A 23,671-nucleotide genomic window follows, 5' to 3' on the forward strand; every position below is an offset into this window, starting at 1 on the left:
GGAAGAACCTTTTGGCCCATGGACACCCTCTTTTACGGGTATCCCCCCCAACCAGCGAACCGGGTTTGCAGAGTTGATGGGGGGCCCCATCTTTTAACTGGGCCCAGGTTCTGGGCCACAAAAAAGGTGGTTTTAATGATGAGGTTAGGTGGGATACCCCCCCTTCCCCCCCTTTTTATTTCCCATTCTAAAACTGGTTAAAACAGGGGTCTGCTATCTTGGGTTTTCTATTTTCCTTTTTTTCCTTTTATATTTATCCTGTCAAAAAAGGTACATAGGTTTTTCTAAATTGGTAGAAAGGTTCAAACCTTTTTCTACTGTTTTTGTTTGCCCCCTTTTAAAAGGGATAACCATTTGGAACCCTAGGTTGAAATTAGGGAAAAACCTTCCGAAGCACAGAAAACTTTTGAGCTTAGGGGGGTTTCTGAGGGGAACTTTTTAATTTTATTTTCGGCTTTTAAAAATTTTGTTCTTTGTTATGATCCCTTGGGCAAGTGTGATCGTTCAACACCCTCCCTTTTTAACTTTTCAGTTTTGTGCTTCGCTCCCGGTCTCTTGGAAAACCCGGCTTTGCTTTATGCGTTTTTTGAATCGAAATTGGGTAGCAAAATGTTCTGAAATTAACGTTTACTTTGGGGAACGTACTGTGATTAATTAATAACTTAAGGCCTGGTGTCGGCTATATTTTTCCCAAATTTCCCTAAATTGCCCCTCAAAACGTTGTTGGCAAATTTCCTTTTCCTTTGGCTTTCCCCTATCGCACTCACACCCGTCGCGTTCCCATTGTGACATCGGGCTGAAGAAAGGATCCTTTTTCCCCTCCTCTCGGAATGGGAAAAAACTTATGCCCCCGGGGCATGGGGAAGATGGCCCCAGAAAAATGGGTGTGGGGGCGGTTGTTTTGGGGGTGAATCAGCGTCGTTGGCTTTTGACTGGAAAAAATCACGCTGGAGCAAACTGGGGAACAGGGAGACCCGAAAGGGGAAAAAATTTTGATGGGGAAAAGAAAGGGGGCATTTTTCGATTCTGAAAACATTTAGCCAAAAAACAGTCAGCTTGTTCCCCTTTTAAGGGGGCCCGGGAAGGAAAATTTTAAAGTTTGAAAACTGAGCCCCGGGGTGGGGGAAAGCCTGGGAAAGGGGTTGGTTATAAAACATTATTGGGTAAGGACGGGGTTACGTCTTTTTAAACGGGCCTTTTAATTTTTGGTTACCCGGGAGTGAAGACCGTGTTGGGAAGCATGTTCCCAGCTTAAATATCGTAAGCCCTTTCCCCAAATTAAAAACAGGCGGCACCCTTGGTCAACCCTGGTGGACTTTGTGAGACAGCAAACCGCTTTACCAGCTGGTAAAAAGCGAGTGGTGTCTCTAACTTTGGGGAGCTGGTGCAGCCTTTTTTGATTGGGTAACCCGCTGGGTCTGTGGACCCCGAGGTTTTGTGTTTTCTGCAGGATCGTGACTTAACCACTGATTTGGGGGGGGCCAGGTTTTCTGATTTAAAAAAAACCCCTCCGTCCAAAACGGTCCCGTCTCTTTTTAACGCCGGCCCAGCAAAATCGAAAAATTGGAAAAATGAAATTCCCGCCGGAGGGGGAAAAATCCAGTATCCCAACCAAAAACCTGGGGGAACCACGCTTTCAACATATGGTCCCCGGGAGGCAAACCCATGGGCATCTGAAACAAACCCAGAGAAAAAACCCCGCCAGAAGCACCACTTGCAACTCATCCCGGGTAAAGGGCCCAAACCCGTCGGGCTGCTTCAGGTCAAAAGGGTCACATCGGGGTTTTTAAAAACCCTCCCAACCCAAAGGGGAAAACCTAAAATCCCAAATAACCCTGTCCCCAGAGGGAAATAGAAAAAGGGATGGCCCCCTTTTTATTTGGAAAAATCTTTTTCCCCCCAGGAAAATCAGAACCAAAATAAAGTAAAAAAATTTTTTGAATCTGGGCATATTTCACTTTTCAGAGAAGGAAAATTACCCCCTTTTAGAGAATATCGAAATTTCCCGGTTTTTTTGGGCCCAAGGAGGTTTATATTCAGTTCCTTTTTTATAAAAAAAACAGTGCCAAAATTTCACTGGGTATTGACTGTAGGTGTCTCAAAAGTTCCCCTGAAAAATGCCATGTTATTACTGGGGAATAACATCCCACTTTAGTTCGTGTTAAACCTTAATGATTTTTCTCCGGGGTTGGCCATAATCAAAAACCCTTTCCCAAAATTTTTCTGGGGAGAATGTTTACCATCCGGGGACTCCGAAACCCGGGAAAAAGAACATTGTTTTACGAGGAAAAATGGCCAGAGCCTCGTAGATCAAGTGGAAAAGACCCGATCAAACCTTTTATTCCCCGGGTTTCCCGGATTGTAGTGTCTCTGTTTCCATTTTTGGGGGCTGTCCTTCCGGGAGGGAAAAACGAAAAGGGCCCTTCTTTAAAAAAATTTTGCTTTTTTAGGAAAACCAAGGGGAAAATTCCCCCTTTATCCAGCGGATGAAGTTAAAAAAAGATTATTTGGTTTTTCCTGAGACTGGGGGGGAAAGAAAAAGGGGGGCAAATTACGACAGGTTAAATGGTTTTTCCCAAAAAATGGGGCCCCGAAATTTAAAAATAAATATTACGTCATCAGGGGGTCACAAAAAATTTAAAAAAATTTTTATTTGAATCACAAAAAAATTTTTTTGGGCCCCAAAAAAGAAAAGTTTAAGAATCATATTAAATTTTTGGGAATGTTAAGGGTTTGGGAAAACCTGGACTTTCCCTTAAACCTACCTTCCCCCCCCTTTCTGGTTGGGGGAAACCTTTTTCAGATTTAAAAATTTTGGATTTGTGGGGCCACCACAAAAAAAAGTCTGGTAAAACCCTTTATTTTACAATTTTGGATAAAAATAAAAGGTTCCGAAAAAACCCCCCGTTAAAAATCAAACTAAAGTTTAAAGCTTTTAAAATTCATTTCCCTTGTTTTTCATTTTTAAAAAAATCCAAAATGACAAAAAATTCTAACTAATGCCAAACATTTGGGAAGTTTAAATGTTAGATAATTCAAAACCTTTTCCACTCCTTTTTCACCCTCAGTCCCAAGGGTTGGGAAAAATTCCCCCAAAAAATTAAAACAAATGAAAATTTTGCAAAACCCTTTAAAAAGTTTGGATGAATCTCACCCTTTTTTGTTCCCAGTAAGAAAGGAGGAAAGTCCCCAGGGGATAGTCCGTTTTAGGGTGATTTTTTGGGGCTTTTACGAGGTCCCCTTCGGGTGCCCAAAGAAGGATGGATGGGGGAAGACGTAAGCTCAGCCTCTCCCCATTTACAAAGGAGGACGGAGTTGACGGGTAACCCAAAAAATAGCCCAAAGGTGAAACAAATTTTAAAAAAAATGCACAATTCCCTTTCCCTCGGGGAGGTGTTGGGTGCAGGGAACCTTTCCGGGCCAAAACCCCCGGTTTAGAGAGGACCTTTCAGATAGTAAGTGATTTCTATTTTAAAATTTTGTGGGCTCCCTTTATAAGACCCCCAAAACAAAAACTTCCCTTTTAAAAAAAATCGGTTTCTTTTTAAAAAGATAAATTGGGAATGACTCTGTCCTCTACCTCTGAGGGGCGTCTCTGTCTTTGCCTATCCCGAAAATTTAAAACTAAAATTAAATTTTGTCCTCCTCAAGGATCCTAGCCCCCCTTTTAAAGGCTGGGTTTTTCTGGGAAAAACAAGCCCTTTTTGAGCTTCAAAAATCCTTTAAAATTTTTCGGGTTTTGCGAAAAAAAGTACGTTAAATTACCATGATGAGATGGGAAAAATAAACCCAAATTTAAAATTCCCCCACCAAAAATTTAAACCTGAAAGGGGAAAATTTGGGAGGGGGTAAGGGCTTTGTTTGAACATTTTTTATGGGGGGAGTCCCTCTAGTCCATTGGGGTTTTTTCGCATCCGAAAAAAGGTGATGGAGGGTTTGGTTTTGCCAGACTACCTGGTGGGAAAGGTTGGGAATCCCGATTTTTCCCCCTTCCTCGTCTGGGTGACGTAATTGACTTTGTGGGGAAAGGGTCTTTTTTTTCCAAATTAGGTCTCCTTAAAGGTTTTCTATCAAATTTCCCTTTGAAAGAAAAGGGGGAAACTCTTTCGTGGGGTTCCAGGAGGTCAATCAGTATACAATTACCCTTTTCCGGGAAGAAAAAACCTTTTTCATTCCCCGAAACTTAAACCCTCAGGCTATTAAAGGACCAAGGACGGACATACCCAGAATATTTTAAAGGGGGCCTGATACTTGGGATCAACACCCCCTTAGACTTAAAAGCCTGTTTTGGGGCCCCTTTAAAATTCCCCAAATTTAAAAGTTAATTTTTCTAAATCTTCCTTTTTCAGGGCCCTATCCCTTTTTTAAAGGGCCCTGAAGTAGGTGGGGGTAATGTTTCACCTAAAATTTTAAATTCTTTAAAAAAGATTATCCAGTTTCCCCCCGATGGGGAAACCCTTTAACTTTTCCCCCGGATGATAATTTTTTTAAGATTCTGTAAAAATTTCAGATATTGGAGCCCTCTTCCCTCTTCCAATCCCAAAAATTCCCTTTTTTTAATCAGATTGAAGCCCGCCTTTTAAAAAAAGCAAAAAATTTTGCCCTTCACCCATTCTCCTGTCTCCAAATTTCCAAAACCTTTTTTATTCAGGTTGATGCCTTTTGGGGTCTGGGGTTGAAGGGGGTACCCAATTTCAAATCGGAACAAGGGCTGCGCCAATCCCCAAATTTCAGCTAAATTCCCCGCGGACGAGACAACGAAATACACCTCCCAGGTCAACTTCAACACGCACACATTTTCCAGATACGGTTTAAACGCCAACTCAAACTTACATCATATCTTGATTTTCTCATGCATAATGTTAGCGGCTTGAAGCCTCACGGCTGACCTCACTGTATATTTGACGTCACGCAGGCAGGCTGTCCAGGACTTCTGGTCTTCCTGTGTCACTTCAATATACCTGGTTCCAGTTCTCATATATACCAAAAATTTGCATTAATTCGTATAATTTTATAAATTGAAAATATTTACCATGAACATTTAAAAAAAATATGAATGCTAAGCATATAAGTCAGCCGTGGTTTAGATAGATTCAGCATTTATTAATATTCAAGGGATATATACGCCAGTAAGTGTATATACCTCTCTCGGTGTGAGCATATATTTTTGTATATACACCGAGAAGTGAATGTTTGTGTATCAATGTCTACGTAGAATGAGAGTTTACTTTAACCTCTGTTTAAGGGGTTAAAATATCCTTAACATTAGCATACACTGTGTAGGTGAAAGGCAGCCTTAATGACCCACGTACAGTCGAGCTTGTAGGATATTCAGTTCCATGACGGAGCACCAGGAAGCTTTGATCCATCCCAGTTGGGTATTTTGTATTCCAAGAGCAAGACGGGGCCGCTCGCTTGGTGGACCAAATTTACAGCCACAATGCCTTTTCTTCCTCTGACGGCCATGGTAAACACTGCCAGAGTTTTCCTTGCATCGTTTGAGGACAAAATACGCGTCTGCTGAGAGAGAGAGAGAGAGAGAGAGAGAGAGAGAGAGAGAGAGAGAGAGAGAGAGAGAGAGAGAGAGAGACTTTCATTATTTGTCCTCAGAGTTCACGATTCGCTTATGTGATATGGTGTACATAATTTTCTTGCTTTGGTTTTTCTAATTATCAACAGACTTTTCTATTGATATACAACACGTACTCAAAATACATAAAGTATGTTAAATACACGCATTCTAACACTGATCCTCTAGCTACAAATAGATAATTACAAATACATAAATACACTCACACAACGCACTCACACAATACACACTCACACATTACACGCTCACACAATACACTCTCACAATACATACTCACACAATACATAAGAACGTAAGAAAGAAGGAACACTGCAGTACGCCTACTGGCCCATGCGAGGCAAGTCCATGTCACCCCCCGGCTTAGACCAATGACCCACCCAGTTAGGTCACATCCACTGAAGGAAGGAGTATAGTATCAGACCTAGTAGCACAAGCTAGTCAGGTCCAACTCACACCCACCCACACCCACTCATGTATTTATCTAACCTGTTTTTTAAAACTACACAGCGTTTTAGCTTCTATGACGGTACTCGGGAGTTTCTTCCACTCATCCACAACTCTATTACCAAACCAGTGCTTTCCTATATCCTTCCCGAATCTGAATTTTTTAGCTTGAAACCATTGCTGCGAGTCCTGTCTTGGCTAGATATTTTCAGCACGCCATTTACATCCCGTATATTTATTCCTGTTTTCCATTCATACACTTCAATCATATCTTCCCTAATTCTACGCCTTTCTAGAGAGTGCAGATTCAGGGCCCTCAGTCTATCCTCATAGGCAAAATTTCTGATACATGGGATCAACTTTGTCATCCTCCTTTGTACATTTTCCAGTGCATTTATATCCATTCTGTATTACGGTGACCAGAACTGTGCAGCATAGTCTAAACGAGGTTAACCAAGGATATATAGAGTTGAAGAACCTGAGGACTTCTATTATTTATACTTCTAGATATGAAGCCAAGAATTCTGTTAGCTTTATTGCGAACACTAATGCGCTGTTGTCTTGGTTTTAGATCACTGCTAACCAGAACTCCCAAATCCTTTCCGCAATCAGTAGCATTAAGATCTACATTATTTAGTGTATATGTGGCATGGTTATTTACCTGTCCAACATTTAGAACTTTGCATTTGTCTATATAAAACTGCATCTGCCACTTCTCCGACCACTGCATCAGTTTATTCAAATCATCCTGGAGTGCTCTAATGTCTTCATTAGAATGAACTGGATGGCCTATTTTGGTGTCATCAGCAAATTTGCTTATGTCGCTATTTATTCCCTCATCTATGTCGTTTATGTAAATTGTGAACGACATAGATGAGGGAATAAATAGCAACATAAGCAAATTTGCTGATGACACCAAAATAGGCCGTCCAATTCATTCTAATGAGGACATTAGATCACTCCAGGATAATTTGAATAGACTGATGCAGTGGTCGGAGAAGTGGCAGATGCAGTTTAATATAGACAAATGCAAAGTTCTAAATACACACTCACACAATACACACTCACACAATACACACTCACACAATATACACTCACACAATACACACTCACACAATGCACACTCACACAATGCACGCTCACACAATGCACACTCACACAGTACACACTCACACAATACACACTCACATAATACACACTCACACAATACACACTCACACAATACACACTCACACAGTGCACACACAGTACACACTCACACAATACACACTCACACAGTGTACACACAGTACACACTCACACAATACACACTCACATAATACACACTCACACAATGCACACTCACACAATGCACGCTCACACAATGCACGCTCTCACAATGCACACTCACACAATGCACGCTCTCACAATGCACGCTCACACAATGCACGCTCACACAATGCACGCTCTCACAATGCACACTCACACAATGCACGCTCTCACAATACACACTCACACAATGCACACTCACACAATGCACACTCACACAATGCACGCTCTCACAATGCACACTCACACAATGCACGCTCTCACAATGCACACTCACACAATACACACTCACACAATACACACTCACACAATACACACTCACACAATACACACTCACACAATGCACACTCACACAATACACACTCACACAATACACACTCACACAATACACACTCACACAATGCACACTCACACAATACACACTCACACAATACACACTCACACAATACACACTCACACAATGCACACTCACACAATACACACTCACACAATACACACTCACACAATACACACTCACACAATGCACACTCACACAATACACACTCACACAATACACACTCACACAATACACACTCACACAATGCACACTCACACAATACACACTCACACAATACACACTCACACAATGCACACTCACACAATACACACTCACACAATACACATCCACACAACACACACACACACACACACACACACACACACACACACACAGACACACACACGCGCGCGCGTACATACACACACACACACGTACATACACACACAAACACACACACACACACACACGTACATACACACACACACACACACACACACACACACACACACACACACACACACACACCCACACACACACACACACACACACACACACACCTAGTGTACCCAGAAACGAATAATGTGTTCCCGATGAATGGTATATAAAAGTCTAATAAGCAATATGTATCGAAAATGCTGCGCCACAAGTTGATATGTGGCATCACTGAAAATACTTTAGATTGAGAATATAATAGAGTATATTGGGATCTCTGGGTGCGTGTCTATGGTGAGAGAATGAGAGTCAGACTTGTGCGTGCGAAGAGAATTCAACACTACCGGATATTAATTCCGAGAAGAATCCAATACCACAGCGAGGAATGTGTCGCACGAAGCCACGGTCATTGTGGCACACATATTCCCCCCTTCATATTTTAACATGTTTTAGCGTGACAGCTACCACGGTCGAGACACCCCGGCGCCCACACACACACACACACACACACACACACACAGACACACACACACACACACACACACACACACACACACACACACACACACACACACACACACACACACACACACACATACACACACACACACACACACACACACACACACACACACACACACACACACACACACACACACACACACATACATAATGTTTTAATTTAGATGAAGGCTTGCCGGAAGTAACGAAAAAATATATGGATATCTTTGCTGATGATGCAAATAAATCGTCAGTAAAGTAAATAATAATAATATCTGTACATTTCCAAAAGACAACTTCGATAAACTGAGCAACTGGAATGATAGATAGATAGATAGTGGAATTTAGCCAAATGAAGAATAAAGCCAAGTGAAGAATTTAGCCAAGTGAAGAATAAAGCCAAGTGAAGAATAAAGCCAAGTAAAGTGAAGAATAAAGCCAAGTAAAGTGAAGAATAAAGCCAAGGAAAGATAAAGCCAAGTGAAGAATAAAGCCAAGTAAAGATTAAAGCCAAGGAAAGAATAAAGCAAAGTAAAGAATAAAGTCAAGTGAAGAATAAAGCCAAGTAAAGAATAAAGCCAAGTAAAGAATAAAGCCAAGTGAAGCATAAAGCCAAGTAAAGAATAAAGCCAAGTAAAGATTAAAGATCAGTAAACTACTAAAAGTATCTGACAGAGAAAGGGTCTTAAAGGGCTGACATTAACACAAAACTATCACCGAAAGATGAAGTAAATAAAACCACGAGAAATATATATATGCTACCTTGGAGAATTATAATGGAAAGTTTCCAACATGTACTGTATTAGGTCAAAACTGGAATAAGCAGCAGTGGTTGGCTGCTCCAGGTTCTTGGGGAAGAAACTCGATCACATCTGCTCTCACAGCTCCCGGAAGAAAATATTGAGACCCCCGACGTCATCAGCATATCCTCCAGTTACATCAGTAACTGTAACGTACCTGTAACGTCCCTGGATCATTTGTTGGATCACAGATGCGCCATATTACAGGGACGTTCTTAATAAAAATAATATATTTATTTCTACAAGTACATATACAAGGCGTACAGTCTTAGCTGACATCAGTGACATACTGCTATGTAGAAAGCCGCTTGTTATGTAGAGCATTTCAGGCAAATTAGGTCAGTTTTTGTCCCAGGATGCGACCCACACTAGTCGACTAACACTCAGGTACCCATTATTACTGATGGGTGAACATGGACAACCGGCGTAAGGAAACATGCCCAATGTTTCTACCCTTGCCAGGAATCGAACGCGGAAACTCACCGTGTGATGTAAGACCTTTTGCTACCAGGCCACGGGCCATAAAGAATTTCATTACAGTGGTCCGATGTATCTTCTACAGTATTCCATAGTGTACCTCCAGCAGTACTGCACATTGTACCTCATGCAGTACTCTGCACACTGAAGATTCATTACACATTCCAACACTATCACTCTTCTCAGATCTTCCTCCCTGGTGGAAACCTGAAGTACGATTCCCAGAAGTTGTGGATATAGTAACATGAGCAAACACATTTTTATTCCTACTAAATATATATATATATATATATATATATATATATATATATATATATATATATATATATATATATATATGAAATGATGATGAAAATACTTTCATCATCATTCAACACTTTCACCACACTCACACATTATCACTGTTTTTGCAGAGGTGCTCAGAATACAACAGTTTAGAAGCATATACGTATAAAGATACACAACATATCCCTCCAAACTGCCAATATCCCAAACCCCTTTAAAGTGCAGGCATTGTACTATATATATTATTCCTCGAAGCCTTCTTATCCACTTCTCTGAGGCTATGGATCCCACAATTTGCACTGGAGGTGGATAAAAACCATAGCAGATAGAAGTGTTGTACCAATAACAGATCTTCTTTCATGGTGTTTCTTCATACCGGCTGTCTAACCAAGTTAAGAATATTTATTTTTCAGTCTTAATGAAACAAGCAGCGCTAACTAGACCTGAGTGTACTGAGTGAACCTCGTGTGTGGGTCTGATAGAGCATACACCAACTCATGATAAGTGAGGTTCACCCTGCCGTTAAAAAGCATATCAGGTACACGCATTCCATTTTCGCAGAGATATTCTCAACGTGTTCCGCCTTATAAACAAACTTTTTTAGTTTCCCAGCAGAACAAACTACAGTAACAATAACAAACTGGAACGATCTTGTGGTTATTTTTTTAAACAGTGAGGAAGGGTCCGAGTTTCTCTTCATTTGCATATTTCAAGTGTAGTAGTAATTTTGGGGGAGGAAAATTAGTTTGTTACACATTGCCAAGTTATGATTGGGAGTAAATGACGGATTTTTTTGTGTATGGGGGAAGAGGGTAAAGGGGACCCCTACAGTAGATCCTACCGCACCTTCAAAATTAGTGGTATCTCTCTGATGTAATTAGTAAGAACGATGCAGGTTATTGTAATCTCGCCCCTTCACATTCATTTCCAACTTCCATTTATCCCTTTTCTCCCTCTCACCTAATGAACTTCTGCTTTCTCTGTCCCAAAACCATTTTCTACCCTCTTATCAGCTCCCACTTCACTTCCCCAGCCCCAAAAGTTCTCACCATCTCATTCCCAAAACTAATTTAGGATTTTATAACTTCTTATGTTCCCTTTATTTCCCAGCTTCCTTGGTTCCTCTCTGCTCGAAACTCTTCCCTACCATCTTTTCGTCAGCCCAAGACTCTCCTCGCCATCTTCCCGCTATCCCAAGACGCTCCTTACTGTCTTCTCCTCGGTCAAAGATTCTCTTCAACTCCTCCTCTCAATTTAACCCTCTCCCGTAACTCTCTCTCTTCATTTAATGAGCTTCACTCTTCCCTCTTCACTTTTACCCCTTATTATCATCGTCATAATTACCATCTCTCTCTTTCTCTCTCTTTCTCTCTCTCTCTCTCTCTCTCTCTCTCTCTCTCTCTCTCTCTCTCTCTCTCTCTCTCTCTCTCTCTCCCCAGCTCCCCCGGGCCAATATATCCTTCTCCCTGCCTCCAGAACTCATTAGTGTTTGCTCTACTGGAAAAAGGGAGAACTACTCTCCTTCACCTCGTTAATTCCCCCTATTCTTTGTCATTCCCATTTCACTCACAGTATCACGAGAGGATTCAACTAAATTTACTATATCGGAAAAAAACATTAGTGTCTCTGGCATTATAACGAACATCGTTGTAAGAGGTAATACAGTGGCATATGGTTGAGTAAGAAAAGACATTGTGTAAGTAGTTTATTTAATTAAAATTGGAGGTAAAGATTTATGCTTATTTATTGATGTTAAATGAAGTGTATTCGTAAGAAATATCAGGATTCCCAGCTTAGGTTAACATTATGAATGTTAATCTCATAGCATATTTTACTGGCATAATTAATGGAGTATGTACCGTATTTTCCGGCATATAAGGCGAGTTATTTTTCCCAGAAAATTTCTTGGAAAATCAGACTGCACTTTATATCCTCAAGGTCAGGGTAAAGGGTCAGCTTTGTGTTATGCTTTAGCAGTTGTTTACTAACGTTACGTTACAACTGTTTGAAAACATCGTCTTATATGCTCGTGCGCCTTATATACCGGAAAGTCCAGTATTTGTAATTTCAGTGCTAATGAGCACAAAGTTCATAGTACAAGGATTAGCAGGATTAGCTTGTTATATTCACACTATTTAATATCGATATTAAAATTGTTTAATATCGATATTAAACAATTTTAATATCGATATTAAACAATTTTAATATCGATATTAAACAATTTTAATATCGATATTAAACAATTTTAATATCGATATTAAACAATTTTAATATCGATATTAAACAATTTTAGTATCGATATTAATATCGGTAATCTAAATATTAACATATATTAATATTAGATGGATGAATGGAGTTCATGATAACTGTAACATGAATTATTAGTGGTCATCACATATTATACACTGCAATTAAGAATATGAATACATGCTTAAATGGTCACTGGAAGAAATGAATGGTTTAAACAACATACAATCTTTAAAATTATATAAAATCACTCATATGATAACTTGTAATCAAATACAATCAGTATGATAAATATGAGAATCATCTACTTTATTGTTAATGGTTATTATGTTTAGGTATCTCTAGACAAGATCAGTAATTATTTTCTACTACCAGTGTATTTCTCTGCCAGTATATTCCTGTACCAGTGTCTTCCTGTACCAGTGTCTTCCTGTACCAGTGTCTTCCTGTACCAGTGTCTTCCTGTACCAGTGTCTTCCTGTACCAGTGTCTTCCTGTACCAGTGTCTTCCTGTACCAGTGTCTTCCTGTACCAGTGTCTTCCTGTACCAGTGTCTTCCTGTACCAGTGTCTTCCTGTACCAGTGTCTTCCTGTACCAGTGTCTTCCTGTACCAGTGTCTTCCTGTACCAGTGTCTTCCTGTACCAGTGTCTTCCTCTACCAGTGTCTTCCTGTACCAGTGTCTTCCTCTACCAGTGTCTTCCTGTACCAGTGTCTTCCTGTACCAGTGTCTTCCTCTACCAGTGTCTTCCTGTACCAGTGTCTTCCTGTACCAGTGTCTTCCTGTACCAGTGTCTTCCTGTACCAGTGTCTTCCTCTACCAGTGTCTTCCTCTACCAACATATTCCTCTACCAGTGTCTACCAGTGTCTTCCTCTAAAAATATATTCCCCTACCAGTGTCTTTCTCTACCAGTATATACCTCTACCAGTGTCTTCCTCTGCCAGTATATTCCTTCTCCAGTGTCTTCCTCTGCCAGTGTCTTCCTCTACCAGTATATTTCTCTACAAGTGTCTTCCTATACCAGTGTCTTCCTCTACCAGTGTCTTCCTCTACCAGTGTCTTCCTCTACCAGTGTCTTCCTCTACCAGTGTCTACCAGTGTCTTCCTCTACCAGTGTCTTCCTCTACCAACATATTCCTCTACCAGTGTCTACCAGTGTCTTCCTCTACCAGTGTCTTCCTCTACCAGTATATTCCTCTACCAGTGTCTTCCTCTACCAGTGTCTTCCTTTACCAGTATATTCCTCTAGCAGTGTCTTCCTCTAGCAGTGTCTTCCTCTACCAGTGTCTTACTCTACCAGTGTCTTCCTCTACCAGTGTCGTCCTCTACCAGTGTCTTCCTCTACCAGTATCTTCCTCTACCAGTTTCTTCCTCTATCAGTGTCTACCAGTGTCTTCCTCAACCAGTGTCTACCAGTGTCTTCCTCCACCAGTGCCTTCCTCTACCAGTGTCTTCCTCTACCAGTATATTCCTCTACCAGTGTCTTCCTCTACCAGTGTCTTCCTTTACAATTGTTTTCCTCTACCAGTATATTCTTCTACCAGTATATTCCTCTACCAGTGTCTTCCTCTCCCAGTGTTTTCCTCTACCAGTGTCTTCCTCTATCAGCATATTCCTCTACCAGTGTCTTCCTCTACCAGTGTCTTCCTCTATCCAGAGTTTTCCTCTACCAGTGTTTTCCTTTACCAGTATATTCCTCTACCAGTATATTCCTCTACCAGTGTCTTCCTCTACCAGTGTCTTCCTCTACCAGTGTATTCCTCTACCAGTGTCTTCCTCTATACCAGTGTCTTCCTCTTCCAGTGTCTACCAGTGTCTTCCTCTACCAGTGTCTTCCTCTTCCAGTGTCTACCATTGTCTTCCTCTACCAGTGTCGACCAGTGTCTTCCTCTACCAGTATATTCCTCTACCAGTGTTTTCCTCTACCAGTATATTCCTCTGCCAGTATATTCCTCTACCAGTGTTTTCCTCACCAGTGTCTTCCTCTACCAGTATATTCCTCTACCAGTGTCTTCCTCTACCAGTGTCTTCCTCTACCAGTGTCTACCAGTGTCTTCCTTTACCAGTATATTCCTATACCAGTATATTCCTCTAATAGTGTTTTCCTCTACCAGTATATTCCTCTACCATTATATTCCTCTTCCAGTGTCTTCCTGTATCAGTGTTTTCCTCTACCAGTGTCTTCCTCTACCAACATATTCCTCTACCAGTGTCTTCCTCTACCAGTGTCTACCAGTGTCTTCCTCTACCAGTGTCTTCCTCTACCAGTGTCTTCCTCTACCAGTATATTCCTCTACCAGTGTCTTCCTCTACCAGTGTCTTCCTTTACCAGTATATTCCTCTAGCAGTGTCTTCCTCTACCAGTGTCTTCCTCTACCAGTGTCTTCCTCTACCAGTGTCTTCCTCTACCAGTGTCTTCCTCTACCAGTGTCTTCCTCTACCAGTGTCTTCCTCTACCAGTGTCTGCCAGTGTCTTCCTCAACCAGTGTCTACCAGTGTCTTCCTCCACCAGTGCCTTCCTCTACCAGTGTCTTCCTCTACCAGTATATTCCTCTACCAGTGTCTTCCTCTACCAGTGTCTTCCTTTAATAATTGTTTTCCTCTACCAGTATATTCTTCTGCCAGTATATTCCTCTACCAGTGTCTTCCTCTCTCAGTGTTTTCCTCTACCAGTGTCTTCCTATATCAGCATATTCCTCTACCAGTGTCTTCCTCTACCAGTGTCTTCCTCTATCCAGAGTTTTCCTCTACTAGTGTTTTCCTTTACCAGTGTATTCCTCTACCAGTATATTCCTCTACCAGTGTCTTCCTCTACCAGTGTCTTCCTCTTCCAGTGTCTACCAGTGTCTTCCTCTACCAGTGTCGATCAGTGTCTTCCTCTACCAGTATATTCCTCTACCAGTGTTTTCCTCTACCAGTATATTCCTCTACCAGTATATTCGTCTACCAGTGTCTTCCTCTAACAGTGTCTTCCTCTACCAGTGTCTACCAGTGTCTTCCTCTACCAGTATATTCCTCTACCAGTATATTCCTCTAATAGTGTTTTCCTCTACCAGTATATTCCTCTACCATTATATTCCTCTACCAGTGTCTTCCTCTACCAGCATATTCCTCTACCAGTGTCTTCGTCTACCAGTGTCTTCCTCTACCAGAGTTTTCCTCTACCAGTGTTTTCCTTTACCAGTATATTCCTCTACCAGTATATTCCTCTACCAGTGTCTTCCTCTACCAGTGTCTTCCTTTACCAGTATATTCCTCTACCAGCATATTCCTCTACCAGTGTCTTCCTCTACCAGTGTCTTCCTCTACCAGTATATTCCTCTACCAGTATATTCCTCTACCAGTGTCTTCCTCTACCAGTGTTTTCCTTTACCAGTATATTCCTCTACCAGCATATTCCTCTACCAGTGTCTTCCTCTACCAATATATTCCTCTACCAGTATATTCCTCTACCAATATATTCCTCTACCAGTGCCTTCCTCTACCAGTGTTTTCTTCTACCAGTGTCTTCCTCTACCAGTATATTCCTCTACCAGTGTCTTCCTCTACCAGTATATTCCTCTACCAGTGTTTTCCTCTACCAGTGTCTTCCTCTACCAATGTCTTCCTCTACCAGTGTCTTCCTCTACCAGTGTCTTCCTCTACCAATGTCTTCCTCTACCAGTGTCTTCCTCTACCAGTATATTCTTCTACCAGTGTTTTCTTCTACCAGTGTCTTCCTGTACCAGTGTCTTCCTGTACCAGTGTCTTCCTCTACCAGTATATTCTTCTACCAGTGTTTTCTTCTACCAGTGTCTTCCTGTACCAGTGTCTTCCTGTACCAGTGTCTTCCTCTACCAGTATATTCCTTCTCCAGTGTTTTCCTCAACCAGTGTTTTCCCCTACCAGTGTCTTCCTCTACCAGTGTCTTCCTCTACCAGTGTCTTCCTCTACCAGTGTCTTCCTCTACCAGTGTCTTCCTCTACCAGTGTCTTCCTCTACCAGTGTCTTCCTCTACCAGTGTCTTCCTCTACCAGTGTCTTCCTCTACCAGTGTCTTCCTCTACCAGTGTCTTCCTCTACCAGTGTCTTCCTCTACCAGTGTCTTCCTCTACCAGTGATACATAGGAAAAAATTACGAAAACAACGAGAATAACAACAACAATTCAGAGCCTTAAAGCAAATCCAAGAACCCATAAAAGATTCTCCCATAATTTTTTTACTGAGAAGTGGAGACCAAGGATTAAATTCTTCTTTACCACTCGACGAGGAGGTTGTTTACCCTAGGCTTGTGTCTCGCTGGTGAAGCTGGCGTGGCTACAAGGTTACCTGATCTTCACTTCTATATTCTTCTAGGAAAGGTGAGTGACGCTGGAGGAGGTCTCTTAATCTATGGAACTGTAGCTACCCTTCGTTTTCGTATCAAATCTGTCTACTTTCCCATTTCCCAGGCGCGGCATTATTTATTGATTTAAAGTTTCATTTCGAATGTTGTTCCTACTTCTTCAACTGCTACGTAAGTACTACGTAGACTTTTTGTAATAATTTTGTGCATCAGTTCATCCTCTTCTGCCTACAAATATGCTTGTTTGCTTCATTATTTTGTCCCAGTCCCTTCTGAGGCCTAATATCAAAGATCTGTTACAATCTAAGAATATATTATCCACCCATCACTCTCTCTGGCCTCATTTCAGTTAGCTTTTCATAGAACTCTTGCAGGTTAATGACACAAGATTTGTCATCTCCAAGTGCTCACCACTCCTGATTATTTCCTCCAATACTTTATAGAGTATACATAACAACAGTATTGATCTGTGGTTAAATGCTTCCTTTCTGCTTCTTCTCTTGAATATTGGGGCTATATTCATCCACTTCCGGATCACTGGCAGTTTCCCATATCCATTGACTTGTAGATCTCAGCTAGTGGTTCAGACAATATTTCTGCTTCCTCTCTCAGAATGCATAATGATATTTTGTTGGGTCCCAGTGATGAATCTTGCTTACTAAAATATTTTTCTTTCACATTTTACCCTGTATGGACTCCAATACCCGTTGAATCTAGTCTTGCTGTGTTTCCACTACTACTCCTTCCTTCCTTCTGCCTTACTAACCAGTCTTTAATCATAGTCTGTCTTTTGAGGTGATTGTGAAGCAGTTTCGATTTAGATTTGGCTCCTGCTGTTACAGCTTTTCTTAAATTTTGCAGTTACTTCTCCTTCTCATCCTTGCATTTTCTTTTCTGATTTACCTACTCGTTTCTGTCTCCTGTTCTTGGTTTTCTATAGTATATGTGTGACTGTATGTGTGTGTGTGTGTGTGTGTGTGTGTGTGTGTGTGTGTGTGTGTGTGTGTGTGTGTGTGTGTGTGTGTATCACTTACCTACTTGTATATTCATGTATTTATGTATTTTCTTTAACGCCACTTAAACAAGTTTGCAAGTTATTAATATCCCGTTACCGTAGAGCTGAAGAGAAGGAAGAGGAAGAAGCGGAGGAGTTAAGAGAACGAGGAAGAGGTAGATCGAGAGAATCAAGGAGGAGAATGGAGAAGCGGAAGAGGAGGATATGAGAGGTGAAGAGGAAGAGACTAGACGTGAGGAGACGATGGCACAAGAGATTACCACTGTGTACACTCAGCCACCAGCCCCTGAGTACTGTGATATGTCAGCCTCTTGAGAATCTCAGTCTCTACCTTCCTATCTCTCTACTTCCATGTTTCTCTATCTATCTTCCCGTCTCTAGCCCTGTTTCACAGGTTTTCTCTACCTTCCTGTTCTTCTGTCGACATCCTTTACTCTGTCCCTCCGTTCCTATGTTTACCTTCATGTCTCTCGTGTCTACTTTCTTGTTCCTCTGTCTACCTTTATCTTTCCGTTTCTACGTCCCTGTCTCTTTTTCCCACCCCGTTTTCCTGTCTCAACCTCCCTGTCTAACTGCCTTCCTGTATCTATTTGTGTGTGTATTATTCTGTTTGTTTTATTGTCTCCTTATTGCTTTATTATCGTCTATTTCCTAGCTTGAATCAGTTTTATTTACCTCATTGGCTTGTCATTACCTGGAAATCGACTAAAAGATTTTGAGAGCATTAAATGTAAAAAGTTCCAGAACGGGAAAATAACTTTCCTATATAAAACGAACGATATTCGGGAGGGAGGGAAAAAAGCCATGAATTTCATTTTCCGCCAGTGACGCTGGATCTGCCTGGGGGAAGTGGCGCCCTGGGGGAAAGAGACGTCCTGGGGAAAAGTGACGTCCTGGGGAAGTGACTTAATAGAGAATTTATCTGAGGAGTCGTTTTGTTCTCTAGAGCCTAACTATTGATAAATGTTCTAAAATTACGTAAGTCTAGTGTACACTCAGTAGAAAATCTCTACGAGAGAGACAGAGAGTGAGAGAGAGAGAGAGAGAGAGAGAGAGAGAGAGAGAGAGAGAGAGAGAGAGAGAGAGAGAGAGAGAGAGAGAGAGAGAGAGAGAGTTACTTACACAAGACAGTGAGTGTGGCTGGCAGTGAGGTGAGGGCAAAGCCTGAGGTAGTGTTGTGAGCTATACAGGTGTACTCTCCAGCATCCTCAGGTACAGCTCTGGTGATCACCAAGTCTGAGGCTGTCTCCACCACCTCTCCTCCTGCAACAATAGCCACTTCATTGTTAGCATTATTATTGTGGGTTTTATTGATATTTATTTTTATTACTATTAATTATTTTTGTTGTTATTGTCAATATTTATAGCTGGTCGGCAGAGCAGAATGATAATTTATGATTTAATAATAAATGAATTTTGCAATAGACATCGAATACTCTGTAAGCAATGCTATAAGATATTTAGTGAGGATGGGGGGGAGGGGGGGGGTTGCTCAACATGCACATCAACTGTTCGGAATTTTACTATGCAAATCCAACACTATCAAATGGGTTGTGCACTGCAATCAACAATATTTTTTGAACTATGGCGAAATTTGTTTTTAGGTAAGAGGGAATAATTAAAAATTTCGATTAGATTAGAAAGACTAACTCTAAATCTAGGTTAGGTTAGGTTGGCTTCTCTGTTTTTGCTTACCAACAAAACACTCTTTACCCATATAGCTAATATGTAAATATCTCCCGTGCAGAAGCCACTTAAAAATTTGCATAATAACCCACCTCCCTCTTTAATTCGAGAAGCTAGAGTAAATGTTGACTGTTGTTGCTTTTGTTGTTAATTTGGTGTAGATGAGTGGAGGATGAAGAGGAAGGAAAGGATGACTGAGGGATGTACTACCCTCGCAGGAGTAGCTGAGGTGTAGGTAAGAGGGGAAGGTGAAGGAAGCTGGTGATTTAACCTAACATTAGGAGGGGGAGATATAAAGAGGGGGAGAGGATGTAAAGAAGGGGAAGGGGTGTAAAGAGGGGGGATGTAAAGAAGGGGAAGGGGTGTAAAGAAGGGGAGGGGTAATATGAGTACTGACCTCTGAGGTGCGTCCTGGAAGTGTAGGTGAGCGGCCGGCCATCCAAGTGCCAGGTGAGGGTGATGCTGGAGGTGTCAGAGACAGCACACCTCAGCACCCTCTCCTCTCCTGCTCCCACACGTCCACTGGCTGGCCACGAGCTGAAGTAAAAGATGTCTCCTCCTGAAGCCCACGCTGGACGCCCACAACCCACTACCAGCACTGTCAGAGGAGAGAGAGAGAGAGAGAGAGATCGTTACTAATTGCAGTGCTAATCTGTTATCTAAAGTGATATATCTGACGTACATCTTCTTTAAGCTGTGTACCATTTTAAACTGCAATAAATATTCCCTCAGCCCTCAGTCCCTTCCAGTTCTTTACCAACCCGACGTTATTAAAACTGTTCGTCTCCCACTTTATCATTTATATACTTAATAGGATCGAGCTCCTGAAGCCATATGATAACCATGGGAGTTGAACTCGAGCAGCCACTTATATTTCACCATTCTCAGAGACTCAACTACATCGCCTGTCATTTATATTCCCCTTATTTTCTTTGCATTATCTTCGAATTCTGACACATAAGAAATAAGAATTTCACAGGAGGAATATCTGTATGGTAAACAGTTACCAAGGTAAATAGTTACCAAGGTAGGTAGTTACCACAGTAAGTAGTTACCAGTAAATAGTTACCAAGTAGTTACCAAGGTAAATAGTTACAAGGTAGTTACCAAGGTAGGTAGTTACCACAGTATAGTTACCACAATAGGTAGTTACCAAGATAAGTAGGTACCAGAGTAAGTAGTTACCAAGGTAAGTAGTTACCACAGTAAGTAGTTACCAAGGTAAGTAGTTACCACAGCAAGTAGTAATCAAGGTAAGTAGTTACCACAGTAAGTAGTTACCAAGGTAAGTAGTTACCACAGTAAGTAGTTACTAAGGTAAGTAGTTACCACAGTAAGTAGTTACCAAAGTAAGTAGTTACCACAGTAAGTAGTTACCAAGGTAAGTACTTACCAAGGTAAGTAGTTTCCAAAGTAAGTGGTTGCCAGAGTAAGTAGTTACCATGGTAAGTAATTACCAGAGTAAGTAGTTACCAAGGTAAGTAGTTACCACAGTAAGCAATTACAAAGGTAAGTAGTTACTGTTGTAACTACTTCACTTGAAGTATACCTTGTCAAATAGTTACCAAGGCAATATCCATAGTAAGTAGTTACCAAGATAAGTAGTTACCACAGAAAGTAGTTACCATTAGTACCATTAGTTACCAAGGTAAGTAGTTAAAAAGCAAGTGGTTTCACAGAAGTAGTTACCATTCAAATAGTTACCAAGGTAATTAGTTACCATAGTAAGTAAGTATACACAGGTCACTTCACAGGCAAGCTAGATACCACTGGCAAGTATTACCATAGAGTAGCTACCAAGTAAGTAGTGTAAAAAGGCAAGTGGCTCTACAGTAAGTAGTTACTATTCCAAATAGTTACCAAGGTCACTAGTTACCACAGGTAAGTAGTTACTGCATGCAAGTAGTATAACAGTAACTACTTACCTTGGCAACTACCTGGTAAGAGTTACCAAGGTAAGTAATTACCATAGTAAGTAGTTACCAAGATAAGTAGTTACCAAGCAAGTTGTTACCAGGTAAGTAGTTACACAGAAGTAGTTACCACAGGTAAGTAGTTACTACAGTAAGTGGTACCACAGTAAGTAGTACTCATGGCAAGTAGTTACTAAGTAAGTAGTTACCAAGGTAAGAGACTACAGTAACTACTATCTTGAACCACCTCGGTAAGTAGTTACCAAGGCAAGTGGTTACCACAGAGTAGTTCCATTGTAAGTAGTTACAAGGCAAGTAGTTACCATAGTAAGTAGTTACATAGTAAGTAGTTACAAGGTAAGTAGTTACCTACAGTAAGTAGTTACCAAGATAAGTAGTAACCAAGGCAAGAGTACTCAAGGTGAAGTATTCCAAGGTAAGTAGTAAACAAGGCAAGTAGTTACCAAGGAAGTAGTTACCAAGCAAGTAGTTACAAGGTAAGTAGTTATGAAGGTAAGTAGTTCATAGGGTGTTGTTACCAAGGTAAGTAGAACAAGGCAAGTAGTTACAAGGTACTTACTCAAGGTAAGTAGTTACCAAGGTAAGTAGTCACAAGAGAAGTAGCTACAAGGTAAGTAGTTATAATAATATGTAGTTACCAAGGTAAATAGTTACAAGTAATTACTTATCTGGTCACTAACTTGGTAAGTAGTTACCAAGGTAAGTGGTTACCACAGTAAGTAGTTAACATTGTAAGTAGTTACCAAGTAAGTAGTGACCATAGTAAGTAGTTACTACAGTAAGTAGTTACTAAGGTAAGTAGTTACCAAGGTAAGTAGTTAACAAGGAAAGTAGTTACTAAGGCAAGAGTTACTCATACAGTAGTTACCAAGGAAATAGTACCAAGCAGTTAAAGTATTACAAGTGAGAGTACCAAGGTAAGTAGTTCACCAGCAAGTAGTACAAGGCAAGTAGTTACTGAGTACTTACCAAGGTAAGTAGTTACAAGGTAAGTAGTTACCAAGGCAAGTAGTCATCAAGGTAGTTTACCAAGGTAAGTAGTTACCAAGGCAAGTAGTTACTAAGGTAAGTAGTAACCAAGGTAAGTAGTTACCAGTAAGTAGTAACCAAGGCAAGTAGTTACTATGGTAAGTAGTACTCAAGGTAAGTAGTTACCAAGGTAAGTAGTTACCAAGATAAGTAGTTACTAAGGTAAGTAGTCACAAGGTAAGTAGTAAGAATATTCACTAAGGTCAGAGTAGTTACTTCATGTAAGTAGTTACTAAGTGAAGTAGTCAAAAGGAGGAGAGAATGGGAAGAGTTACCATGCAAGGAGACAAGGAGGCAAGTATGTACAAGAGATTAAACAAGTGTAAGAAGTCTCCAAGGTAAGTAGTTAATCAATGAGCACTAGGTCACACTGGTGTCACCAAGGTAAGTAGTTCACCTATAGGTCAAGTAGTTACTGCAAGGTGAAGTAGTGTCACTACAGTGTAAGTCCACACGGTCAAGGTGTCACACAGGTAAGTCACTAGGTAGTAGTCAAGTATTAGTTACCAGTGTCAAGTAGTTACTAAGGTCAAGTAGTTACCACGGTACACTAGTTACTGAGACAAAAATATTCACGAACTTAATCCTGGTCGACAAATGCCCCTTAAGTTCAACTTTTTTCATTGTTTTATCAAGTTTTACTTGAAGTTGAAGAACATTAATGCAGAGGAGGAGGAGGAGGAGGAGGAGAGGGAAGAGGAGGAAGCAACAGCAGGAAGAGGAGGAAGGAAGGAAGGAAGAATAATGAGATACAAAGAATTTAATAAAACTAAATGTGTTTCAGAAAGATCTCATTAGAAGTGTTAATACAGATGTCACACTGAGGTCACACTGGTGTCACACTGGTGTCACACTAGTGTCACACATTGGTGTCACACTGGTGTCACACTGGTGTCACACTAGTGTCACACTAGTGTCACACTGGTGTCACACTAGTGTCACACTGGTGTCACACTGGTGTCACACTGGTGTCACACTGGTGTCACACTGGTGTCACACTGGTGTCACACTAGTGTCACACTGGTGTCACACTAGTGTCACACTGGTGTCACACTGGTGTCACACTGGTGTCACACTGGTGTCACACTGGTGTCACACTGGTGTCACACTAGTGTCACACTGGTGTCACACTAGTGTCACACTGGTGTCACACTAGTGTCACACTAGTGTCACACTGGTGTCACACTGGTATCACACTAGTGTCACACTGGTGTCACACTAGTGTCACACTAGTGTCACACTAGTGTCGCACTAGTGTCACACTGGTGTCACACTGGTGT

General features: G+C 41.1%; 1 protein-coding gene across 1 annotated transcript in view; it reads right to left on the reverse strand.

Moving 5' to 3' along the window:
* LOC128695653 (inactive tyrosine-protein kinase 7) overlaps positions 1-23,671 on the reverse strand; it is a 201,003-nt gene that overhangs the window by 36,426 nt on the left and 140,906 nt on the right. Inside the window, exons 2-4 of the mRNA XM_070093156.1 lie at positions 19,826-20,026; positions 18,865-19,005; positions 18,418-18,436 (exon numbers count right to left, since the gene is read on the reverse strand). Of these exons, the coding sequence (XP_069949257.1) occupies positions 18,418-18,436; positions 18,865-19,005; positions 19,826-20,026 (361 nt within the window). The remainder of the gene's footprint in view (positions 1-18,417; positions 18,437-18,864; positions 19,006-19,825; positions 20,027-23,671) is intronic.

Source organism: Cherax quadricarinatus, chromosome 42, assembly GCF_038502225.1.
Source record: "Cherax quadricarinatus isolate ZL_2023a chromosome 42, ASM3850222v1, whole genome shotgun sequence".
NCBI lineage: Eukaryota > Metazoa > Arthropoda > Malacostraca > Decapoda > Parastacidae > Cherax > Cherax quadricarinatus.